Source organism: Poecilia mexicana, unplaced genomic scaffold, assembly GCF_051168715.1.
Source record: "Poecilia mexicana isolate PSO_F unplaced genomic scaffold, ASM5116871v1 scaffold_13, whole genome shotgun sequence".
Classification (NCBI taxonomy): domain Eukaryota; kingdom Metazoa; phylum Chordata; class Actinopteri; order Cyprinodontiformes; family Poeciliidae; genus Poecilia; species Poecilia mexicana.
The window spans coordinates 23,960,210-23,981,572 of NW_028263382.1; the positions used below are offsets into that span (position 1 = coordinate 23,960,210).

At 43.6% G+C, this 21,363-nt stretch overlaps 1 protein-coding gene across 1 annotated transcript; it reads right to left on the minus strand.

Annotated features, from left to right (window-relative positions):
* Positions 1 to 71: 71 nt before the first annotated feature.
* rilp (Rab interacting lysosomal protein) lies at positions 72 to 21,041 on the minus strand. Its single transcript, XM_014997933.2, has 8 exons — positions 20,433 to 21,041; positions 19,274 to 19,397; positions 16,123 to 16,244; positions 3,674 to 3,880; positions 2,860 to 3,032; positions 2,604 to 2,729; positions 2,391 to 2,489; positions 72 to 1,474 (listed from the first exon to the last, which is right to left on the minus strand). Exons 1-8 carry the CDS (start codon positions 20,766 to 20,768, stop codon positions 1,348 to 1,350), a joined length of 1,314 nt encoding a protein of 437 aa, XP_014853419.2. The 5' UTR covers positions 20,769 to 21,041; the 3' UTR covers positions 72 to 1,347.
* Positions 21,042 to 21,363: the final 322 nt, after the last annotated feature.

Here is a 21,363-nt window from a genome sequence, read left to right on the forward strand (position 1 = left end):
ACCCAACTCTCTCAACATGACGGTCGTCACAAAAGAACAAAAATACAGCAGAGAGGGGGGGGGGAAGGAGCTTTTCAGTATGTTTCATGTTTTTATTGAAAATCCAGATTTTGCAGATATGTAACATCCAGTAAAATGTATGTCTGCAAACGGTTACAAACATGCTTACAAAAATAAACTCCACACTTTGTTTTCAGAAAACAGTCCTCTTTGGGTGTTCACTGTTTGTCCCTCAATGACATAAGCCACTGGCCTGTATGAGTAGAGAGGAGGGGCTAGACAAAGTAAAAGTGGTGACTTCATCCCTGCATGTTAGCTGGAAGTGGTGGCTTTGAAAACACGCATCAAAATGAAGTCATGACTATCGAGAAGCTTGGATAACAGCCAATCAGGGCACCAAATATCCAATACACACCGGCCAATACTGTTGCTCTGCTCAAATAATGAATGACGTAGCAGCAGGAAAATACATCTTAAACAATATAAACAGTAAGTTAAGGCGTAAGGGGTAAAAATGCTAGAGCTACCAGAAAGAAAGAGGAAATAAAATGATTCAGAGGCAAAAAAAAAGAAAAGTTTTCTATTTTTCCTGTGGATAAAAGCTCCTAAAATCATGAAAGATATTAAACCTAAGAATTTACTACAGAGTTTAAGGAAAAAATATATTCACCTGAAATAAAATGCCACCATATAGAACAGATAAGTGCTTCTTATTATGACAAACTTCTATCATACAATATAGGTCAATACTTCAACTGAACAATTCACAAATTCAAGAGCAAACCAGTAAAATTAGAAATAAGTTGTTTTTTGTGTTTTAGCACGTGTCCAATATTCATGTGGGCATTTGCCTACCAACAGTGAAAAAACTGAGAAAAATTAAATGATCTTCCTGTCTTTGGTCTTAGCTAAATATATTTGAAGATAAATATAAAAATATATACTATGTTAGATTTCTCCATAATTAAAAACATTTAAATGTTTCTCGTATATAAGTATAAATACACTTGATTGTTTTAATTGCTGAACAAAAAACAAGGTTTAAGAGCTTAAACATGTCCCTCTTGCGTTTACATTAGTACCACTTAATCAGTGTCTAAGCTCTCACTGAGCAAAAGTCATGACTGAAAGACAGCTGAAAAGTGAGAGTTAGAGGGTTTGTTTATTAAAATTACTGACATATTACTATGTCGTCTCCTAAGATACTTAGTTTTGTTTCACCCAAGCACGAGGAGCGTTAAAATAACTTTCTCTGAACCAACAGGTGCTCTGCTACGAGCTGCAGGGCGAGGGGGAGGAGCGGCTGAAAGCAGAGAGGAACCTCGCAGCAGCCTCTCCCGACCGGCGTTAAGAAGTCGGCTGTGGCTCCGTCTCCTCGCTGGCCTCCGTTTCTCCCAGGATCTCCCAGCTGGAGGCAGAGCTGCTCATGTGGGTGGGGTTCCTGATGCTGCCCGCGCGCGACAGAAAGCCGAAGCTGCGGCCGACAGAGTGGAAGAGACAGGCCTCGGGTCAGACATGCGGTCAGGGATTATAGCTAAATATAGACAAGGATTGGCAGATGATCGGGACAGAGGCGGTGGAGTGGAACTCATGCCGCTGTGTTTCTGTGGCTCGGTTTGCATTCATGTGAGAATGCTTTTTATTTTTGCATCTTTACTGCTGCAAAGTTACATATATAAAGCGTTTTGTAAGAAAAAAAAAAAAATTCACTCAAACTTTTTCACATTTTGATATCATAAACTAAAATGCATTTTACTGGCATTTCGAGTGACAGACCAACATGGGAGCAACATGAAATCCAAATGTTGTGCAAATAAAAATATGAAAAGTGCGGAGTGCATTAATATTCATCCCCATGTGCCAAACATTTGATAAACCCCTCCCCTTTCACTGCAAGTACAGCTTCCACTATTTGAGTGATCGTCTCTATCAGATCTGCAATTGAAGTGTCTGACTTTTTTTTTTTTTATGAACAAAAAATGAGCAGCAGAATTTCAACTCTAGCTATTTCTCAACAGGACACTACATTGGCCGCTCTAACACGCCACTATGCTATGTTTGATCTAAACCGTTTCACTGTAGCTCTGTCTCTGTGTTTAAAGTCAGCATTATACTGCATGGTGAACCTCCGCCCCAGACACAACAGCTTTTGTAGCTTCAAACAGGTTCTCTCTCTTTCAGTTCCTCCATTCAACACTGACCAGCTTCCCTGTTGATGAAAAGCATCCTCAGAGTATAACGTTGCCAATGCCGTCTTTCGCAGTGGGGATACATACAGGGTGTTCTGTATGTAAAGGTTACATTTGGACCAGAACTCTGACCCCTACAGGCTTCAAGCTGTAACCACACCTACGCTTGGCCAACCAGCTCTACTTTCAGTGTGAACTTACAGGTGCCGAATGCGTGACTCAGCTGGTTTGCTAGGCCCGTCTACTTCTGAGCGATCCACTTCCGTCTGCCCGTTCAGGGAACTCGTCTCTTCCTTATCACTGAAGAAAAACATATGGCTGTATTTCTCACCGCTTTCACGTGTTTCTTCATCTAGACTTTACTGCTGGGTGAATTTCGGGATGTGAGGAATGCATTTTGCCTCTAATTCGTACCTGATGCTGCAGTCGCTCAGTGGAATCCCCAGCATCTTCGCCTTTATCAGCTTCCTTCGCTCTTTGATTGCCGATCGGACAGCTTCCAAAAGGAAGCCTGGACACCTCTCCTCATTCAAAATCTCCCTGCAAATAGACGATGATAAAAAAAAATTAAAAAAAACAATTAGGAAACTCTAAGAACTAAATAGTCAAAAGTGCACCTGAATCCGAAATGTTCCTCATCAATATTCAACTGAAGCTCTTTAAAACCCACCTCTGGTAGTAGCTGAGCTCCTCCTGCACCAGAAAGAGGTTGGTTTTCAGCTCGTTCCTCTCAAACAGAATGTCCCGCACCTCCTTCTTTGTGAAGCACGGCTGATCAAAGTCGTTCTGCTCAACGGTTGGCTTTTCGGCCGACTCTTTAGCAGTTTGACTTGGACTGGGCAGCTGGGGGAACAGAAACTCATTAGTCTATGCAACAACAAACAGCTAATAACCTCTCCTGAAGAGCAACTGAACTGTGTGAAACTTTGAGGAACGAAAACGACGAGTCAACAGAATGTGCCGTTCCCCTCCTGGATTGTTCAACTCGGCAGTTCAGAATCTCCCCTTTCCAAAATGAACATTTTCTTGACATGCTTGCATTTGAGAAAGGCCAAATTTAACACTTATCATCCAGCCAGTGCAGATTGGATTTGGCATGTCTATTTGTTTTTGCACGTTGAGCTCGTACAATGTGCAAAAACATTGCTGCCTTTTGACGAAGAGGAATTTCCTCAAAACGGGTTTTTTTACAGGACAACAACCCTAACACCAGTATGTGGTTCCAGATTAGCAGGGTTAGCATTATGGAGTGGTCAGCACAAGGCCTGAACTTGAAATTAACAGAGAAGTTGTGGTTTGACAAACAGCGGCTACTTCTGTGCTTCATAGGAAAGCTGAATCTCCCAACCCCGTTTAGGTTATACAGTACTAACATTCAGTTTTCCCCAATTTGACTTCAATTTTAAAACAAAGATAATTGTTTACAACACATATGCATGTCTAAAATACATAAGAAGAGTATTAAGGGCAACAAGACCACATACAGAGCTGTTTCCGTCGGCTTTGTTCAGCTGTGCGTTGGCTTTGTTCAGCTGTCTTTGGAGCCTTTCTATCTCCTTGTTTTTCTCCTTCAGGTCCGTCTCCACGTCGGCCTTCCTCTCCACCATGCTCTTCAGCTGTGTCTGCAGCACGTTCTGCTTGTGCCGCAACTCTTCGTTCATCTTCATGAAGCGGTCCAACTGCTCCTGGAGCTGCACACGCATGAACACACATACACACACACACCCTTGTAATGGCGTCATGAGCAGTGAGGCAGATATTTGCTGTTTGTCTCAGGGGTTGGAAACAGAGGTACAATCAATATGCCGCTGCTGAACATAAAGACAGGGAGCCCGAAAACATCCATGTTTGTGCTTGAAGCACGTGGTGAACAAATAAACCACACACTGTCAAAACAAATACACTGAGTAGGGGTTCCCCCCAGAAAACTTGCTAAGCCCGGTGCTCAGGGCGCTAGAGCAGTCATCCAGCCGGCTGCCATGTTTTTGATTTAAAAAAATGTTAAATGTTGACAGGAAATTTGAAAATCTCACTTGACAGTTATGCGTTATTGGAAGACTGGACGATTAATATCTAAACACCATCAATAAAATCTTTAAAAAAGGCAATAATTAAAAAAACAACTAAAATAAAAACAAAAAACAATGCTTAGCTTGATGGGGGCACAAGTAAAGCCTGGTGGCCCACCAGGTTTATAATGAACTGGGGGAAACCCTGCATTTAGAGAAAAATATTTTAAACACCAATCCAGAGACAAAATCAAATTAAAGCTCCGCGGAGCCTCAAGCGGCCCTCGCAGCCAAGCGCCGCTCAAGCCTATAGCCACCGCGGATGTTCCAGCACCGCCTCCCGCCGGCCACCGCCGACGCTCGCGCGCCGTCCTCCACGCGATCCGCTTCGATGTCTTCGGCAGCGTTCACTGGCCATGCACCCAAAATCTGGAGCAGATTGGGCCATGTGGCAAGGAGATACAGCTGTTTGATTAACCTAGGGGGCGCAGTGGAGTCAAATTGCAATTAAACTGTATTGGGCTCCTCAGAGGTTCAGAAGTTTCACTCATAAAAAGTCTGGTGCAAATAGGATGATGCGTTTGTGAATAAGAGACGATCGTATGCATATGGCGAGGGACAGCCATTTTGCCACTCCCCCACGGGTCTGTAGGCATTGACAGAGTTCATCATCATCTCATGTTATGTCAGGGTTATGTCAGGGTTGGAATCCATGACACACCAACATGTTTTAGAGTGTAAAAGTAAGACATACAGTATAAAAAACAGGTGACTTCCTGTCGGAAGTGGGCGGGGCTAAGGTGATGTCATCAATCGACCACCTAACTGTGATGAGGGCTGGTCTATAATGAGACATAGAAAGTCTGATGCATCTGTGACCTGGCATTAGGAAGTAATTTCACATTCATGTTTCATGATGTATATTCAAAGCTTGGGACTTAGCCACGCCCCCACGGGTCAGTAGAGTTCATCACGGCAGAGTTCATCATCATTTCATTTCATGTCAGTCTGCACAGGATGAAACCCATAAGAATTAGAGAGTAAAAGTAAGACATACAATTGAAGAAAGAGGTTACTTCCTGTCGGAAGTGGGCGGGGCTAGGGTGATGTCATCAATCGACCACCTAACTATGATGAAGGCTGGTCTATAATGAGACATAGAAAGTCTGATGCAGCTGTGACCTGGCATTTGGAAGTTATTTCACATTCATGTTTCATGCTGTATAGTCAAAGTTTGGGACTTAGCCACGACCCACGGGTCAGTCGAGTTCATCATGGGAGAGTTCATCATCATATCATGTCATGTCAGCCTACACCGGATGAAACCCATATGACTTAGAGAGTAAAAGTAAGACATACAATAGAAAAAACAGGTGACTTCCTGTCGGAAGTGGGCGGGGTTAAGGTGATGTCATCAACTGACCATCTCAATGTGATGAGGGGTGGTCTGTAGTCAGATATAGGAAGTCTGATGCAGCTGTGACCTTCTATGTGGAAGTTATTGCATCTTGATGTTTCATGGCGAATAGTCAAAGTTTGGGACTTAGCCACGCCCACATGCTTTGACATAGAAAAATTCCTACGATAACTTTTCATCTTTAATGTCTCAAGTCTCTGCTGACTGAGTTTGAAGTCTCTATCTCAAAAGCTGCAGGAGGAGATAGATCAGATGCGATGTCTATGAAAAAGAGGAAATGGCTGATTTTGATCCAAAATGGCCGACTTCCTGTTGGGTTTGCACCATGGCTCCAAGAGACTTTTTTGTAGGTCCTGACATGATACACATGTGTACCAAGTTTCATAATTCTAGGTTAAAGCATGGCTTGGGGCTGATCATTTAAAAATTTCTAGGGGGCGCTGTAGAGAAATTAGGCCACGCCCATCAACGACTGTTATGGATTCCTGTTCGGGGACGGATAAGGATGCATCCTAGTGAGTTTGGTGCAGCTGGGCTGAACGATGTGGAATCTAGAGCCAAACGTATGGCAGCGGCGTTACCTCTGCTTCGCCGCGGTCCCACGGCCACGCCCTCTACAGAAGACTCTTGGCGCTTTAAAGCAAGTGACACTAACATGTTATCTGTCATCCAACACAGAATCATGTTGATTAGGTGCAGTGAGCCAGAAAGGCAGCTTTCCATGGAAAAAAAAGCACTTCCTGTTCTGAGGGGGCGGGGCTTAGCTGACGTCAGACTATGACAACATAGGATCGTAGGGGACCCTACCAGGATCACTCATGTCAAGTTTGGTGCAGCTGGCCTCAAAATTGTGGAATCCACAGCCAAACGTAAGGACACGGCGTTTAGGGTCACTTCGCCACGCCGCCACGCCCACCTGCTGGATTCAAATGAGCTTGGCTTGGAATCCTCAACACACCAACATGTTTTCTGTCTGTGGACACAGTTTCACCTCGATTAGGTCAAAGGGGTCAGATAGCGACCGTTCAGCGTAAAAAATGACACTTCCTGTTCTCAGGGGGCGTGGCCTAAGTGACGTCATAATTTGACCATTGGGTATTGTAGAGCATCTCATGATGATCAATCACTGAAAGTTTGGTGCTTCTATGAGTTTTTTTCAAAGAGTTATAACAGTTTGATGTTTCATGGCGAATCGGTGACCTTTGACCCCCGGAAAGACCCCTTCAGCAAGCCCGAAAACGCAAACCTACGATAACTTTGGATCGGCCATGCCTTATGAACGATCTGACCGAGTTTGAAGCCGATCGATCGAAATCCCTAGGACAAGTTCGATCAAATGCGAACCCTGTAAACGGCCAAAATCGGGTCAAAATCGGAACTTCAATCCAAAATGGCCGACAATCTGTGATACTTGCACTATGACATTAATTGTAAATTCAGAGTGTCTTGGGGAGCTCTACAAGTGTACCAAATTTCAAGTCTCTACGATAAAGTAAGTGAATAGGAAAGGGTCTTTTGAAAGTTGCTAGGTGGCGCCCTTGAGCCGTTTCTTTTGCGATTTTTCCGGGGACCTTAAAATACATAAATTTTACACGGGCTCTATGCCCCCGCCAAGTTTGGTGAGTTTTTGAATATGATAAAGCCCCCAAAAAGCCAATTCATTTGGGTAAATAAAAAAAATAATTAAAGCTCCGCGGAGCCTCAAGCGGCCCTCGCAGCCAAGCGCCGCTCAAGCCTATAGCCACCGCGGATGTTCCAGCACCGCCTCCCGCCGGCCACCGCCGACGCTCGCGCGCCATCCTCCACGCGATCCGCTTCGATGTCTTCGGCAGCGTTCCCTGGCCATGCAGCCAAAATCTGGAGCAGATTGGGCCATGTGGCAAGGAGATACAGCTGTCGATTTACCTAGGGGGCGCAGTGGAGTCAAATTGCAATTAAACTCTATTGGGCTCCTTAGAGGTTCACAAGTGTCACTCATAAAAAGTCTGGAGCAAATGGGATGATGCGTGTGTTAATAAGAGACAATCGTTTGCATATGGCGAGGGTGAGCCATTTTGCCACGCCCCCACGGGTCAGTAGGCATTGACAGAGTTCATCTTCATGGCATTTTATGTCAGTCTGCACAGGATGAAACCCATATGACTGAGAGAGTAAAAGTCAGACATACAGTAGAAAAAACAGGTGACTTCCTGTCGGAAGTGGGCGGGGCTAAGGTGATGTCATCAATCGACCACCTAACTGTGATGAGGACTGGTCTATAATGAGACATAGAAAGTTTGATGCAGCTGTGACCTGGCATGTGGAAGTTATTTCACATTCATGTTTCATGGTGAATAGTCAAAGTTTGGGACTAAGCCACGCTTAGTCCCAAACTTACCAGTAGGCATTTACAGAGTTCATAATCATCTCATTTTATGTCAGCCTGCACAGGGTTGGAATCCATGACAGACCAACATGACTTAGAGAGTAAAAGTCAGACATACAGTAGAAAAAACAGGTGACTTCCTGTCGGAAGTGGGCGGGGCTAAGGTGATGTCATCAATCGACCACCTAACTGTGATGAGGGGTGGTCTATAATGAGACACAGAAAGTCTGATGCAGCTGTGACCTTATATGTGGATGTTATGTCACTTTGATGCTTAATGGTGAATAGTCAAAGTTTGGGACTTAACCACGCCCACATGCTTTGACATAGAAAAATTCCTACGATAACTTTTCATCTTTAATGTCTCAAGTCTCTGCTGACTGAGTTTGAAGTCTCTATCTCAAAAGCTGCAGGAGGAGATAGATCAGATGCGATGTCTATGAAAAAGAGGAAATGGCTGATTTTGATCCAAAATGGCCGACTTCCTGTTGGGTTTGCACCATGGCTCCAAGAGACTTTTTTGTAGGTCCTGACATGATACACATGTGTACCAAGTTTCATAATTCTAGGTTAAAGCATGGCTTGGGGCTGATCATTTAAAAATTTCTAGGGGGCGCTGTAGAGAAATTAGGCCACGCCCATCAACGACTGTTATGGATTCCTGTTCGGGGATGGATAAGGATGCATCCTAGTGAGTTTGGTGCAGCTGGGCTGAACGATGTGGAATCTAGAGCCAAACGTATGGCGGCGGCGTTACCTCTGCTTCGCCGCGGTCCCACGGCCACGCCCTCTACAGAAGACTCTTGGCGCTTTAAAGCAAGTGAGACTAACATGTTATCTGTCATCCAACACAGAATCATGTTGATTAGGTGCAGTGAGCCAGAAAGGCAGCTTTCCGTGGAAAAAAAAGCACTTCCTGTTCTGAGGGGGCGGGGCTTAGATGACGTCAGACCATGACAACATAGGATCGTAGGGGACCCTACCAGGATCACTCATGTCAAGTTTGGTGCAGCTGGCCTCAAAATTGTGGAATCCACAGCCAAACGTAAGGACACGGCGTTTAGGGTCACTTCGCCACGCCGCCACGCCCACCTGCTGGATTCAAATGAGCTTGGCTTGGAATCCTCAACACACCAACATGTTTTCTGTCTGTGGACACAGTTTCACCTCGATTAGGTCAAAGGGGTCAGATAGCGACCGTTCAGCGTAAAAAATGACACTTCCTGTTCTCAGGGGGCGTGGCCTAAGTGACGTCATCATTTGACCGTTGGGTATTGTAGAGCATCCCATGATGATCAATCACTGAAAGTTTGGTGCTTCTATGAGTTTTTTTCAAAGAGTTATAACAGTTTGATGTTTCATGGCGAATCGGTGACCTTTGACCCCCGGAAAGACCCCTTCAGCAAGCCCGAAAACGCAAACCTACGATAACTTTGGATCGGCCATGCCTTATGAACGATCTGACCGAGTTTGAAGCCGATCGATCGAAATCCCTAGGACAAGTTCGATCAAATGCGAACCCTGCAAACGCCCAAAATCGGGTCAAAATCGGAACTTCAATCCAAAATGGCCGACAATCTGTGATACTTGCACTATGACATTAATTGTAAATTCTGAGTGTTTTGGGGAGCTCTACAAGTGTACCAAGTTTCAAGTCTCTACGATAAAGTAAATGAATAGGAAAGGGTCTTTTGAAAGTTGCTAGGTGGCGCCCTTGAGCCGTTTCTTGTGCGATTTTTCTGGGGACCTTAAAATACGTAAATTTTACACGGGCTCTATGCCCCCGCCAAGTTTGGTGAGTTTTTGAATATGAGAAAGCCCCCAAAAAGCCAATTCTTTTGGCACAAGAACTATAATTAAAGCTCCGCGGAGCCTCAAGCGGCCCTCGCAGCCAAGCGCCGCTCAAGCCTATAGCCACCGCGGATGTTCCAGCACCGCCTCCCGCCGGCCACCGCTGACGCTCACACGCCGTCCTCCATGCGATCCGCTTCGATGTCTTCGGCAGCGTTCACTGGCCATGCACCCAAAATCTGGAGCAGATTGGGCCATGTGGCAAGGAGATATAGCTGTTTGATTAACCTAGGGGGCGCAGTGGAGTCAAATTGCAATTAAACTGTATTGGGCTCCTCAGAGGTTCACAAGTTTCACTCATAAAAAGTCTGGTGCAAATAGGATGATGCGTTTGTGAATAAGAGACGATCGTATGCATATGGCGAGGGACAGCCATTTTGCCACTCCCCCACGGGTCTGTAGGCATTGACAGAGTTCATCATCATCTCATGTTATGTCAGTGTGCACAGGGTTGGAATCCATGACACACCAACATGTTTTAGAGTGTAAAAGTAAGACATACAGTCGAAAAAAGAGGTGACTTCCTGTCGGAAGTGTGCGGGGCTAATGTTATGTCATCAATCGACCACCTAACTGTCATGATGGCTGGTCTATAATGACACATAGAAAGTCTGATGCATCTGTGACCTGGCATTAGGAAGTAATTTCACATTCATGTTTCATGATGTATATTCAAAGTTTGGGACTTAGCCACGCCCCCACGGGTCAGTAGAGTTCATCACGGCAGAGTTCATCATCATTTCATTTCATGTCAGTCTGCACAGGATGAAACCCATAAGAATTAGAGAGAAAAAGTAAGACATACAGTAGAAAAAACAGGTCACTTCCTGTCGGAAGTGGGCGGGGCAAGGGTGATGTCATCAATCGACCACATAACTGTGATGAGGGCTTATCTATAATGAGACATAGAAAGTCTGTTGCAGCTGTGACCTGGCATTAGGAAGTAATTTCACATTCATGTTTCATGATGTATATTCAAAGTTTGGGACTTAGCCACGCCCCCACGGGTCAGTAGAGTTCATCACGGCAGAGTTCATCATCATTTCATTTCATGTCAGTCTGCACAGGATGAAACCCATAAGAATTAGAGAGTAAAAGTAAGACATACAATTGAAGAAAGAGGTTACTTCCTGTCGGAAGTGGGCGGGGCTAGGGTGATGTCATCAATCGACCACCTAACTATGATGAAGGCTGGTCTATAATAAGACATAGAAAGTCTGATGCAGCTGTGACCTGGCATTTGGAAGTTATTTCACATTCATGTTTCATGCTGTATAGTCAAAGTTTGGGACTTAGCCACGCCCCCACGGGTCAGTCGAGTTCATCATGGGAGAGTTCATCATCATATCATGTCATGTCAGCCTACACCGGATGAAACCCATATGACTTAGAGAGTAAAAGTAAGACATACAATAGAAAAAACAGGTGACTTCCTGTCGGAAGTGGGCGGGGTTAAGGTGATGTCATCAACTGACCATCTCAATGTGATGAGGGGTGGTCTGTAGTCAGATATAGGAAGTCTGATGCAGCTGTGACCTTCTATGTGGAAGTTATTGCATCTTGATGTTTCATGGCGAATAGTCAAAGTTTGGGACTTAGCCACGCCCACATGCTTTGACATAGAAAAATTCCTACGATAACTTTTCATCTTTAATGTCTCAAGTCTCTGCTGACTGAGTTTGAAGTCTCTATCTCAAAAGCTGTAGGAGGAGATAGATCAGATGCGATGTCTATGAAAAAGAGGAAATGGCTGATTTTGATCCAAAATGGCCGACTTCCTGTTGGGTTTGCACCATGGCTCCAAGAGACTTTTTTGTAGGTCCTGACATGATACACATGTGTAGCAAGTTTCATAATTCTAGGTTAAAGCATGGCTTGGGGCTGATCATTTAAAAATTTCTAGGGGGCGCTGTAGAGAAATTAGGCCACGCCCATCAACGACTGTTATGGATTCCTGTTCGGGGATGGATAAGGATGCATCCTAGTGAGTTTGGTGCAGCTGGGCCGAATGATGTGGAATCTAGAGCCAAACGTATGGCGGCGGCGTTACCTCTGCTTCGCCGCGGTCCCACGGCCACGCCCTCTACAGAAGACTCTTGGCGCTTTAAAGCAAGTGAGACTAACATGTTATCTGTCATCCAACACAGAATCATGTTGATTAGGTGCAGTGAGCCAGAAAGGCAGCTTTCCATGGAAAAAAAAGCACTTCCTGTTCTGAGGGGGCGGGGCTTAGATGACGTCAGACTATGACAACATAGGATCGTAGGGGACCCTACCAGGATCACTCATGTCAAGTTTGGTGCAGCTGGCCTCAAAATTGTGGAATCCACAGCCAAACGTAAGGACACGGCGTTTAGGGTCACTTCGCCACGCCGCCACGCCCACCTGCTGGATTCAAATGAGCTTGGCTTGGAATCCTCAACACACCAACATGTTTTCTGTCTGTGGACACAGTTTCACCTCGATTAGGTCAAAGGGGTCAGATAGCGACCGTTCAGCGTAAAAAATGACACTTCCTGTTCTCAGGGGGCGTGGCCTAAGTGACGTCATCATTTGACCGTTGGGTATTGTAGAGCATCCCATGATGATCAATCACTGAAAGTTTGGTGCTTCTATGAGTTTTTTTCAAAGAGTTATAACAGTTTGATGTTTCATGGCGAATCGGTGACCTTTGACCCCCGGAAAGACCCCTTCAGCAAGCCCGAAAACGCAAACCTACGATAACTTTGGATCGGCCATGCCCTTTGAACGATCTGACCGAGTTTCAAGCCGATCGATCGAAATCCCTAGGACAAGTTCGATCAAATGCGAACCCTGTAAACGGACAAAATCGGGTCAAAATCGGAGATTCAATCCAAAATGGCCGACAATCTGTGATACTTGCACTATGACATTAATTGTAAATTCAGAGTGTTTTGGGGAGCTGTACAAGTGTACCAAGTTTCAAGTCTCTACGATAAAGTAAGTGAATAGGAAAGGGTCCTTTGAAAGTTGCTAGGTGGCGCCCTTGAGCCGTTTCTTGTGCGATTTTTCTGGGGACCTTAAAATACGTAATTTTCACGCAGACCTGATGCGTCCGCCAAGTTTGGTGAGTTTTTGAATATGATAAAGCCCCCTAAAAGCCAATTTATTTGGCGGAAGCATAATAATAATAATAATTAACAGCACGATTACAATAGGCCTTCGCAGCGCTTAGCTGCTCGGGCCTAATAAGAATAATTAAAGCTCCGCGGAGCCTCAAGCGGCCCTCGCAGCTAGCGCTGCTCCGGCCTATAGCCACCGCGGGGGTACCAGCACCGCCACCCGCCCGCCACCGCCGACGCTCGCGCGCCCTCATCCACGCTATCCGCTTTTACGGCTTCGGCAGAGCTCCCTGGCGATGAACCAAAAATCTGGAGCACATCGGGCCATGTAGAGAGGAGATACAGCTGTTTGATTAACATAGGGGGCGCAGTGGAGTCAAATTGCAATTAAACTCCACTGGGCTCCTTAGAGGTTCACAAGTGTCACTCATAAAAAGTCTGGTGTAAATCGGATGATGTGTCTGTGAATAAGAGATGATCGTATGCATATGGCGAGGGACAGCCATTTTGCGACGCCCCCACGCATCAGTAGGCATTGACAGAGTTCATCTTCATGTCATTTTATGTCAGTCTGCACAGGATGAATCCCATATGACTTAGAGTGTAAAAGTAAGACATACAGTAGGAAAAACAGGTGACTTCCTGTCGGAAGTGGGCGGGGCTAAGGTGATGTCATCAATCGACCACCTAACCGTGATGAGGACTGGTCTATAATGAGACATAGAAAGTCTGATGCAGCTGTGACCTTGTATGTGCATGTTATGTCACTTTGATGCTTAATGGTGAATAGTCAAAGTTTGGGACTTTACCACGCCCACACGCTTTGACACACAAAAATTCCTGTGATAACTTCAGACCTTTATTGTCTCAACTCTGCTGACTGAATTTGAAGTCTGTATCTCGAAAGCTGTAGGAGGAGATGGATCAGATGTGACGTCTATGAAAAACAGAAAATGGCGGATTTTGATCCAAAATGGCCGACTTCCTGTTGGGTTTGCACCATGGCTCCAAGAGACTTTTTTGTAGGTCCTGACATCATACACATGTGTACCAAGTTTCATAATTCTAGGTTAAAGCATGGCTTGGGGCTGATTATTTAAATAATTCTAGGGGGCGCTGTAGAGAAATTAGGCCACGCCCATGAACGACTGTTATGGATTCCTGTTCGGGGATAAATAAGGATGCATCCTAGTGAGTTTGGTGCAGCTGGGCTGAACGATGTGGAATCTAGAGCCAAACGTATGGCGGCGGCGTTCCCTCTGCTTCGCCGCGCTGCCACGGCCACGCCCTCTACTGAAGACTCTTGGCGCTTTAAAGCAAGTGAGACCAACATGTTATCTGTCATCCAACACAGAATCATCTTGATTAGGTTGAGAGAACCATAGATGGAGCTTTACAAGTCAAAAAAAGGCACTTCCTGTTCTGAGGGGGCGGGGCTTAGATGACGTCAGACTATGACGACATAGGATCGTAAGGCATCCCACCAGGATCACTCATGTGAAGTTTGGTGCAGCTGGGCTTAAAATTGTGGAATCTACAGCCAAACGTATGGCGACGGCGTTACAGGTCAGTTCGCCACGCTGCCACGCCCACCTGCTCCATCAAAGCGAAACAGGGTTGGAATCCATGACACACCAACATGTTTTCTGTCTGTGGACACAGTTTCATGTTGATTAGGTCAAAGGGGTCAGATAGCGACCATTCACAGTAAAAAATGACACTTCCTGTTCTAAGGGGGCGTGGCCTAAGTGATGTCATCATTTGACCATTGGGTATTGTAGGGGACCCGATGATGATCAATCACTGACAGTTTGGTGCTGCTGTGAGTTTTTTTGTAAAAGTTATAACCGTTTTATTTTTCATGGCGACTAGGTGAACTTTGACCCCAGGTAACCCCCCTTCAGGAAGGTCGAAAACGCAAACCTACGATAACTTTGGATCGGCCATGCCTTATGAACGATCTGACCGAGTTTGAAGCCGATCGATCGAAATCCCTAGGACAAGTTCGAAAAAATGCGAACCCTGTAAACGGCCAAAATCGGGTCAAAATCGGAACTTCAATCCAAAATGGCCGACATTCTGTGATACTTGCACTATGACATTAATTGTAAATTCTGAGTGTCTTGGGGAGCTCTACAAGTGTACCAAGTTTCAAGTCTCTACGATAAAGTAAGTGAATAGGAAAGGGTCCTTTGAAATTTGCCAGGTGGCGCCCTTGAGCCGTTTCTTGTGCGATTTTTCTGAGGACCTTAAAATACGTAAATTTTACACGGGCTCTATGCCCCCGCCACGTTTGGTGAGTTTTTGAATATGATAAAGCCCCCAAAAAGCCAATTCATTTGGCACAAGAACTATAATAATAATAATAATAATAATAATAAGAAACAGCGCGATTACAATAGGCCTTCGCAGCGCTTAGCTGCTCGGGCCTAATAATAAACAGCACAGTTTCAATAGGCTCTCGCAGCGCTTAGCTGCTCGGGCCTAATAAACAGTACAGTTTCAATAGGCTCTCGCAGCGCTTAGCTGCTCGGGCCTAATGAAAACGTCATGAACTAAACTACGTCAGTTGACATTTAAGGTTTTCTTTTTATCCTTTATGTCAACTGATTGGGAGCAACAAGTTAAGCATTAACAAACACACCCAGACTTGGCAGTTGTATAAATCATGTGGTGTGCGTGCCCTGACAGACACAGAGACACATGCAAGCAATCAGTCCAAACTACACACTCATACACACACACACGTATACATACACAGAAGCTGTGTGGGCAAAAACAACGCTTGGGCTTGCCTGCAAGCAGCAACAATTAGATGAATCTCTTCAGACTTTTACCACCCGTTCACCGACTCGCCCTCATCCAGAGTCCTTATTCATGCTCTTTAGAAGCTCTAACTTCTTTCTGAGTGCTTTATAAAACATTTCTCAATTGATGTTTAGCTTCTTGTAGTACTTTAAAGTGATCTTCCTCATCACTTTAAGTTTATGACGCCTTTTCAGGATTTTTCTGTCTAGTAGTACCAACCTGATTGTGGCAGCTAATTACGTAGTGAGAACTTTAGACCTTAAGATGATCACCTGCAGCATAACCAACTAATTTATCAGATAATTACTCGATGGGAATCATCTGTGAGTCATCACTGATATCTTTCTTGGTGTTTTAGCAGTTAAATGGTACAAGCATGACTGTTTCTGTGCGTCCTTACCGCTTCCACCTCTTTGGAGACTGTGGCGATCTCCTGGACTTTCGCCCTCAGCTCGTCTCTCTGCTTGTCCACCACCCCCTTCAGCTTCAGCATCACCTCCCGCTCCTGCCTCTGAGCACGATCTAAAAATAACAAACGCATGTTTTTTACAGGCAGAGGAAAGCAAAGGTACAAAATGGCACTGCTATCAGATTTCTTTGCCATCGTTACAAAACATTATGAAAGACCGAAGGTACTGGAATCCGCTTAGTGTTGCATTGAAAGCAGCTAGTTACGAAACGTGTGCCTTTAAACTGGTGCTTCATGCACAAATTCACAGAACTCTAATTGTGTTGCAATATCATATAAACAACTGATTGACAAACACCAAAATATACAACTCTGGGAAATCATGAGAATTTTTCTGAAAGTGGAGTTCCCAGTTCTCCAGCCTGACAAGACGACTATGTCACAAACATTTCATCACAAAGCTAACACAAACATACCACAGATAACTCCCTATTATTCACTGCTGTATGGAGTGCAAACTAAAACATTGTGGTGGATGTCTACACCTGAGCACAGAAAGATAGATACCGCACACACATACCATTCAAGTAAGATATGTTTTTCACCATATTTGAATAAACGGACTCCGACTTCAGACATGGCGTGGCTGCACTAAGAGAAGAAATACAGTGCATGTCCTAAGCCCAAACCTGTGTGATGGTTAGTTTTAGGTCTGTGACTGGCTGGTGAGACATAGTTCTTGCATGTTGGACGGAAATAGAAAATGGGGCGATTGAGGTTTTGTCAAGACAAAAAGAAAAAAAAAGGAGGTAAATGAAATGAAAAACTTGGCTATTTAAGTCTGGTAAACGTAAAGCTTGATATTTGAACTAAGCTTCATGAAACACCAAAGCCTATTAGCTTTTACTTTCTCTAGTTCAAATTAAGTTGTTCTACTTTCATATCCTCCCACATAAAACATAAGAGTCAGCATAACTCCAAGTCTACTTTTACATGTTTGGATTCTTCTTTGCGAATACAAGACAGATTTGGTCTTTTATGTTGTTGAAAATTCATTTGTAAAGAATATAACACATAATTATTTTTCTGTTCTGATAATATGCTCCTTGAACTCATCATAAACATGAATATCTTTTTTTTTACATTTATTTGGTGAGCTCTGACGACACACCTTTATTCACTTCTAGACAAAAATATTTTGTATAACTTTACATTTATTGAGGATTGTATCAAATCCACACAGAGGTAATTATACACACAGGCTTGCACATATCATATGTGGTAGATCTAATTTTAACAATTGGTTTTCTGATGGTACTTTTAAGCATGATCTATTCAGATCCAAGGTTGGAGCCACTCACATTAGCTTAATGTTAGTCTGCCTTCATATGTTTTAAAACCTGCTGTGATCATTGCCCTGCTCTCAATGTTTTTTGCTGTTAATATTAAGGTAAAATTGACCAATTATACCTCTATTTTTACTGTCAGCAAAGACAAACCTATGGCATGATGCCGCCACTACCAAATCTAACTGCTCGCATAATGTTCTTAGGTTTAGAAGCGTTAGCTTGTCTCCTAAGTGTGGGTAGAAATTTGCCTCGTTTGGAAAAAATAAATTTTCTCCAGATGACTTTTGGCTGGTGTGGATATCAGCACATTTCAGTTTGAAACAGGCGGTTCCAAAACACCCAAGCATCTTTCTTGGTTGGCAAAGTTTTAGTTCATGTTGACGTGAAACTACAGTGACTATTGTGTTCAGAAGAGCCCCGTGCCTTGGGTGTTCTAGAACTTCCTATCATTCAGGTTTTGTATCATTTCAGACAGAGCAGTACTGAACTTTTGCGAATTACGCTTTCAAATTCTGCCTCTGTCAAGAAACCAAACAATTCAAACAAGCTCTACCAGTTCTACTTAGCAGTGGTCAAATATCCAAACAAAAAATTTACCAGAAGCTTGTTGACGACTGCGACGTGTAAAGTAACTTACAAAGTGTCATTTGGTAAAATACTGCAGGGTTTCCCCCAGTGTAATATAAGCCTGGTGGGCCACCAGGCTTTACTTGAGCCCCCACCAGGCTAAGCCATGCTTATTTACTTAAGTCTTTTTAAAAGGTTTGCATTTTAAAGACTTTATAGTTGGTGTTCAAGTGTTAATCTTCCAATCTTCCATTAACACATGATTATAAAGTGATGTTTTCAAGTCTCTTGTCAACTTTAAACATTTTTTAACTCAAAAACACGACGGGCCGCTGGATGAATGATTGCCCGAGCGCCCAAAAATACCTGGCTTAGCAAGTTTTCTGGAGGAAACCTTGTACTATTATACTTTTGACACAATGTGGACAGAGAAAACCCAGTGCATGAAAACATGTGGACCCAACTCTTGTTTTTAAAGAATCCTGGATGTTTTAAGCTGAAAGTTCCCAGAAAATGTTTCAAATAAATTATTAGATTTCAAAACTATTATGGCATTCGTACCCATGACAAATGAAAGCAAAATCCTCTCCGTAATCCTACCTAGGAAGACAACATGCTTTCCACAAGATAATATCTGTCGGTGTGGGCCTCCTCTTTATGTTGACATAATAAACATTTTTTTTTACAGAGGCTTCTTCTCATACCTGGAGAGTTAACAAAAAGAAAGCACACCATGTGCGTTGCGAACACTGTATTAACCAGTTGGACTACTCTCGAGTTTAGCATGAATGCCTTACAATTAAGCCACTGTTTTGAATGTGTGCTGTGAGTATCTGCATTTCCATAAAGCTTTTCCATGACAAAAATAGGGAAACCACAAGGCCTGGAGGCAGGATTACCTTGTTAGAGCATAGCAACAAGATGCTTAGGTGAATGCCATTTAAAAAAAAATTAAAAATTTAAATCTATCGCAGTCCACTCTATAATCCTGAACATGGTGCTGTATGGTTTCACAATCCAGATCCAAACATATCCTGTCTGAAATGTGTATTCTGTTACATGTAAAATGTTAAAAAGTTTGATAGTGTAAGAAACGACCCCAAAGGAAGATGTAAAATCAAAATGTAAACAACAGTATTACCATAAAAACTAAACCATAATGGTAAAACTCAAGACAATTGTCTAAGTTGACCATAAAAAGTTCAACAAGTATTTAAAGAGCACACCTTCCTGGGCATAGGTGCCCTCCAGTCTGCTCTTCAGCTCCTTCTTATCATCCTGGAGCTTCTGCAACCTGGCCTGCAGCTCCTCACATCTCCTCTCCCACTGTTCCTCCTTCTGCTGCAGCTCCTGCTCCAGAAATAGGAGAAAGATGAGGAAATCATAACCTCAGAGGATCTGTATTTAATGTTATGATGCAACGATGCAGAGTAAAAACTTTCGTGAAAATTTTGGAACCGGGACCAGTTCTTTTTTATATATACAATATGCCACAATGAGTGTGTCGCCTTTTACTTGATAATGTTTGTCATCTTCTCAAGTGGTCAGTTAACAGGAAATTGTGTTATTTGGCACTCATCACTTTCTAATGCGACTCTGGACAACTGCCCAAATCAAACACTGCTACTTATCTCAAAATTATGATCTTACTATGTTATAAAGAGTTTAAAATATCATCTGATAATTAACAGTTTATTGCTATCTCTTAATGTGAGCTAGTTAGGTGTTTATTATTAAATAATATCTAAAGTAAGATGTGAGATATGACTTTAAAGTAGTATATTTATAATTATGATATAAAATGGGAACATAATCTCATCATGGCTTTCTGATTATTACATTATCACATAAGTGAGACACTATTCCATATAATTATTAGCTATCCATCCATACCTACTTAACTGTGGAAGTTACAGAAAATATATTTTCTCAATATTATGTGATAGTGGTAATATTGAGGAAGCCTAGTGAACCAGCTGTGTTGTATTTAATGAGATTTTTTTTTCTTCAACGATTCGTCAATATTTAAAATGCTCAACCAAGACGTTAACCAAGTAACTGATCTTGTTGTCTTGACGACGAGGGATTTAAATGGGGTTATTTGTAGAAATGGCAAACCAAATAACTACTTCAGTTACAATAAATATATGTCTTGTAGTTACACCCAACTTCAAGTTTCACTATAACATTGCTTACTACACTTTAAAAGTTGAAATGTTGAACGTCTTAGCAACATTTTGTGGAGGTCAGCCATGTAAACCGTTGGCTCACAGCAGACAGAGCTGTTTGTTACTGTTACATGGTTAGAACGTTCTCCTAAGAGAAATACATAGTTCGTTAAAAAAAAAAATTAAATACAAAATGGTGGCTGCATTTAAAACTCACCCGGATTTCATTTTTCTCGTAGCCCTCCTCGCCGTCCTTCCCCCAGCGCTTCTTCTGCTGCTGAAGCTGGATTTGCTCAAACGTCTTCAGCAGCTCCTCTTCCCTCAGACAGAGCGACTGGTTGCCGGAGACGAAGCTCTCCAGCAGCTCCAGCACCTTCACTATCTTCGGAACCAGACCCTCCACGCTCTCTTTGCCGTAGCCGTCGATGAGCTTCTCCACCTCAGCGCCGACCAGCTTGGCTATTTCGTACACATCATCGACGGTTAGGGTGGAAAAAGTCCTGTTAAAGCAGGAGGACTCCTGCGGGAGTCTGCTCTCTGTGCCCGTGTCCATGATGTCTGAGGCCAGCAGCAGTAGGAGTTCGCTTCACATCCTCCCGCCCCCCCCCCCGCCCCACTTAAAGCAGGCTCGTCTGCTCTTTGTGAAAGTGAAACGGAGAAAGTAAGTTCTTCCAAACCTCGCCTGCTTTGGTGTGCACTTTAAAGCGCATACAGTGAACACACGCGAACAACATGTCCGCTCATGTTCCCAGCTCTCAATTATTTAATGCTGTCACGTCAAACCCTGCAAGACGCGGTGTGGTGAGACAAGACTGGGCACCGAGCAGTTCTCTGTTGTAAACCCGCTACAGGACCCTCCTCCTCTCCTGACCAATGTAACGCCAGGGAAACATGCACCGACACGCTGCCAGTTCCTGAACACTGAAGAACCTAGCGGAGCGTGAAGGATGGGGTTTCCTCTCTGCAGCTAAAACTACAATTAGCATCTGCAAATGCATGCAGTTATAAAACGCGGCAGGACACTAATAAACAGTGCAAAACCATCCATACTCCTTAAACTTTTTCATGTCAAAAACTTTTACATATTACAGACAGAAGAAAACTACAGCATACATTTATTTGTGTTTGACGTAGGTAATTATTTACTG

Excerpts from the sequence above, each read along its gene's own strand:
- rilp (XM_014997933.2), bottom strand. The coding sequence starts at position 20,768 with ATGGACACGGGCACAGAGAGCAGACTCCCGCAGGAGTCCTCCTGCTTT. Across the intron at positions 19,398-20,432 it reads ACGAGAAAAATGAAATCCGG|GAGCTGCAGCAGAAGGAGGA; the intron begins GTGAGTTTTAAA and ends TTTCTGGAGCAG. Across the intron at positions 16,245-19,273 it reads GGGCACCTATGCCCAGGAAG|ATCGTGCTCAGAGGCAGGAG; the intron begins GTGTGCTCTTTA and ends TGTTATTTTTAG.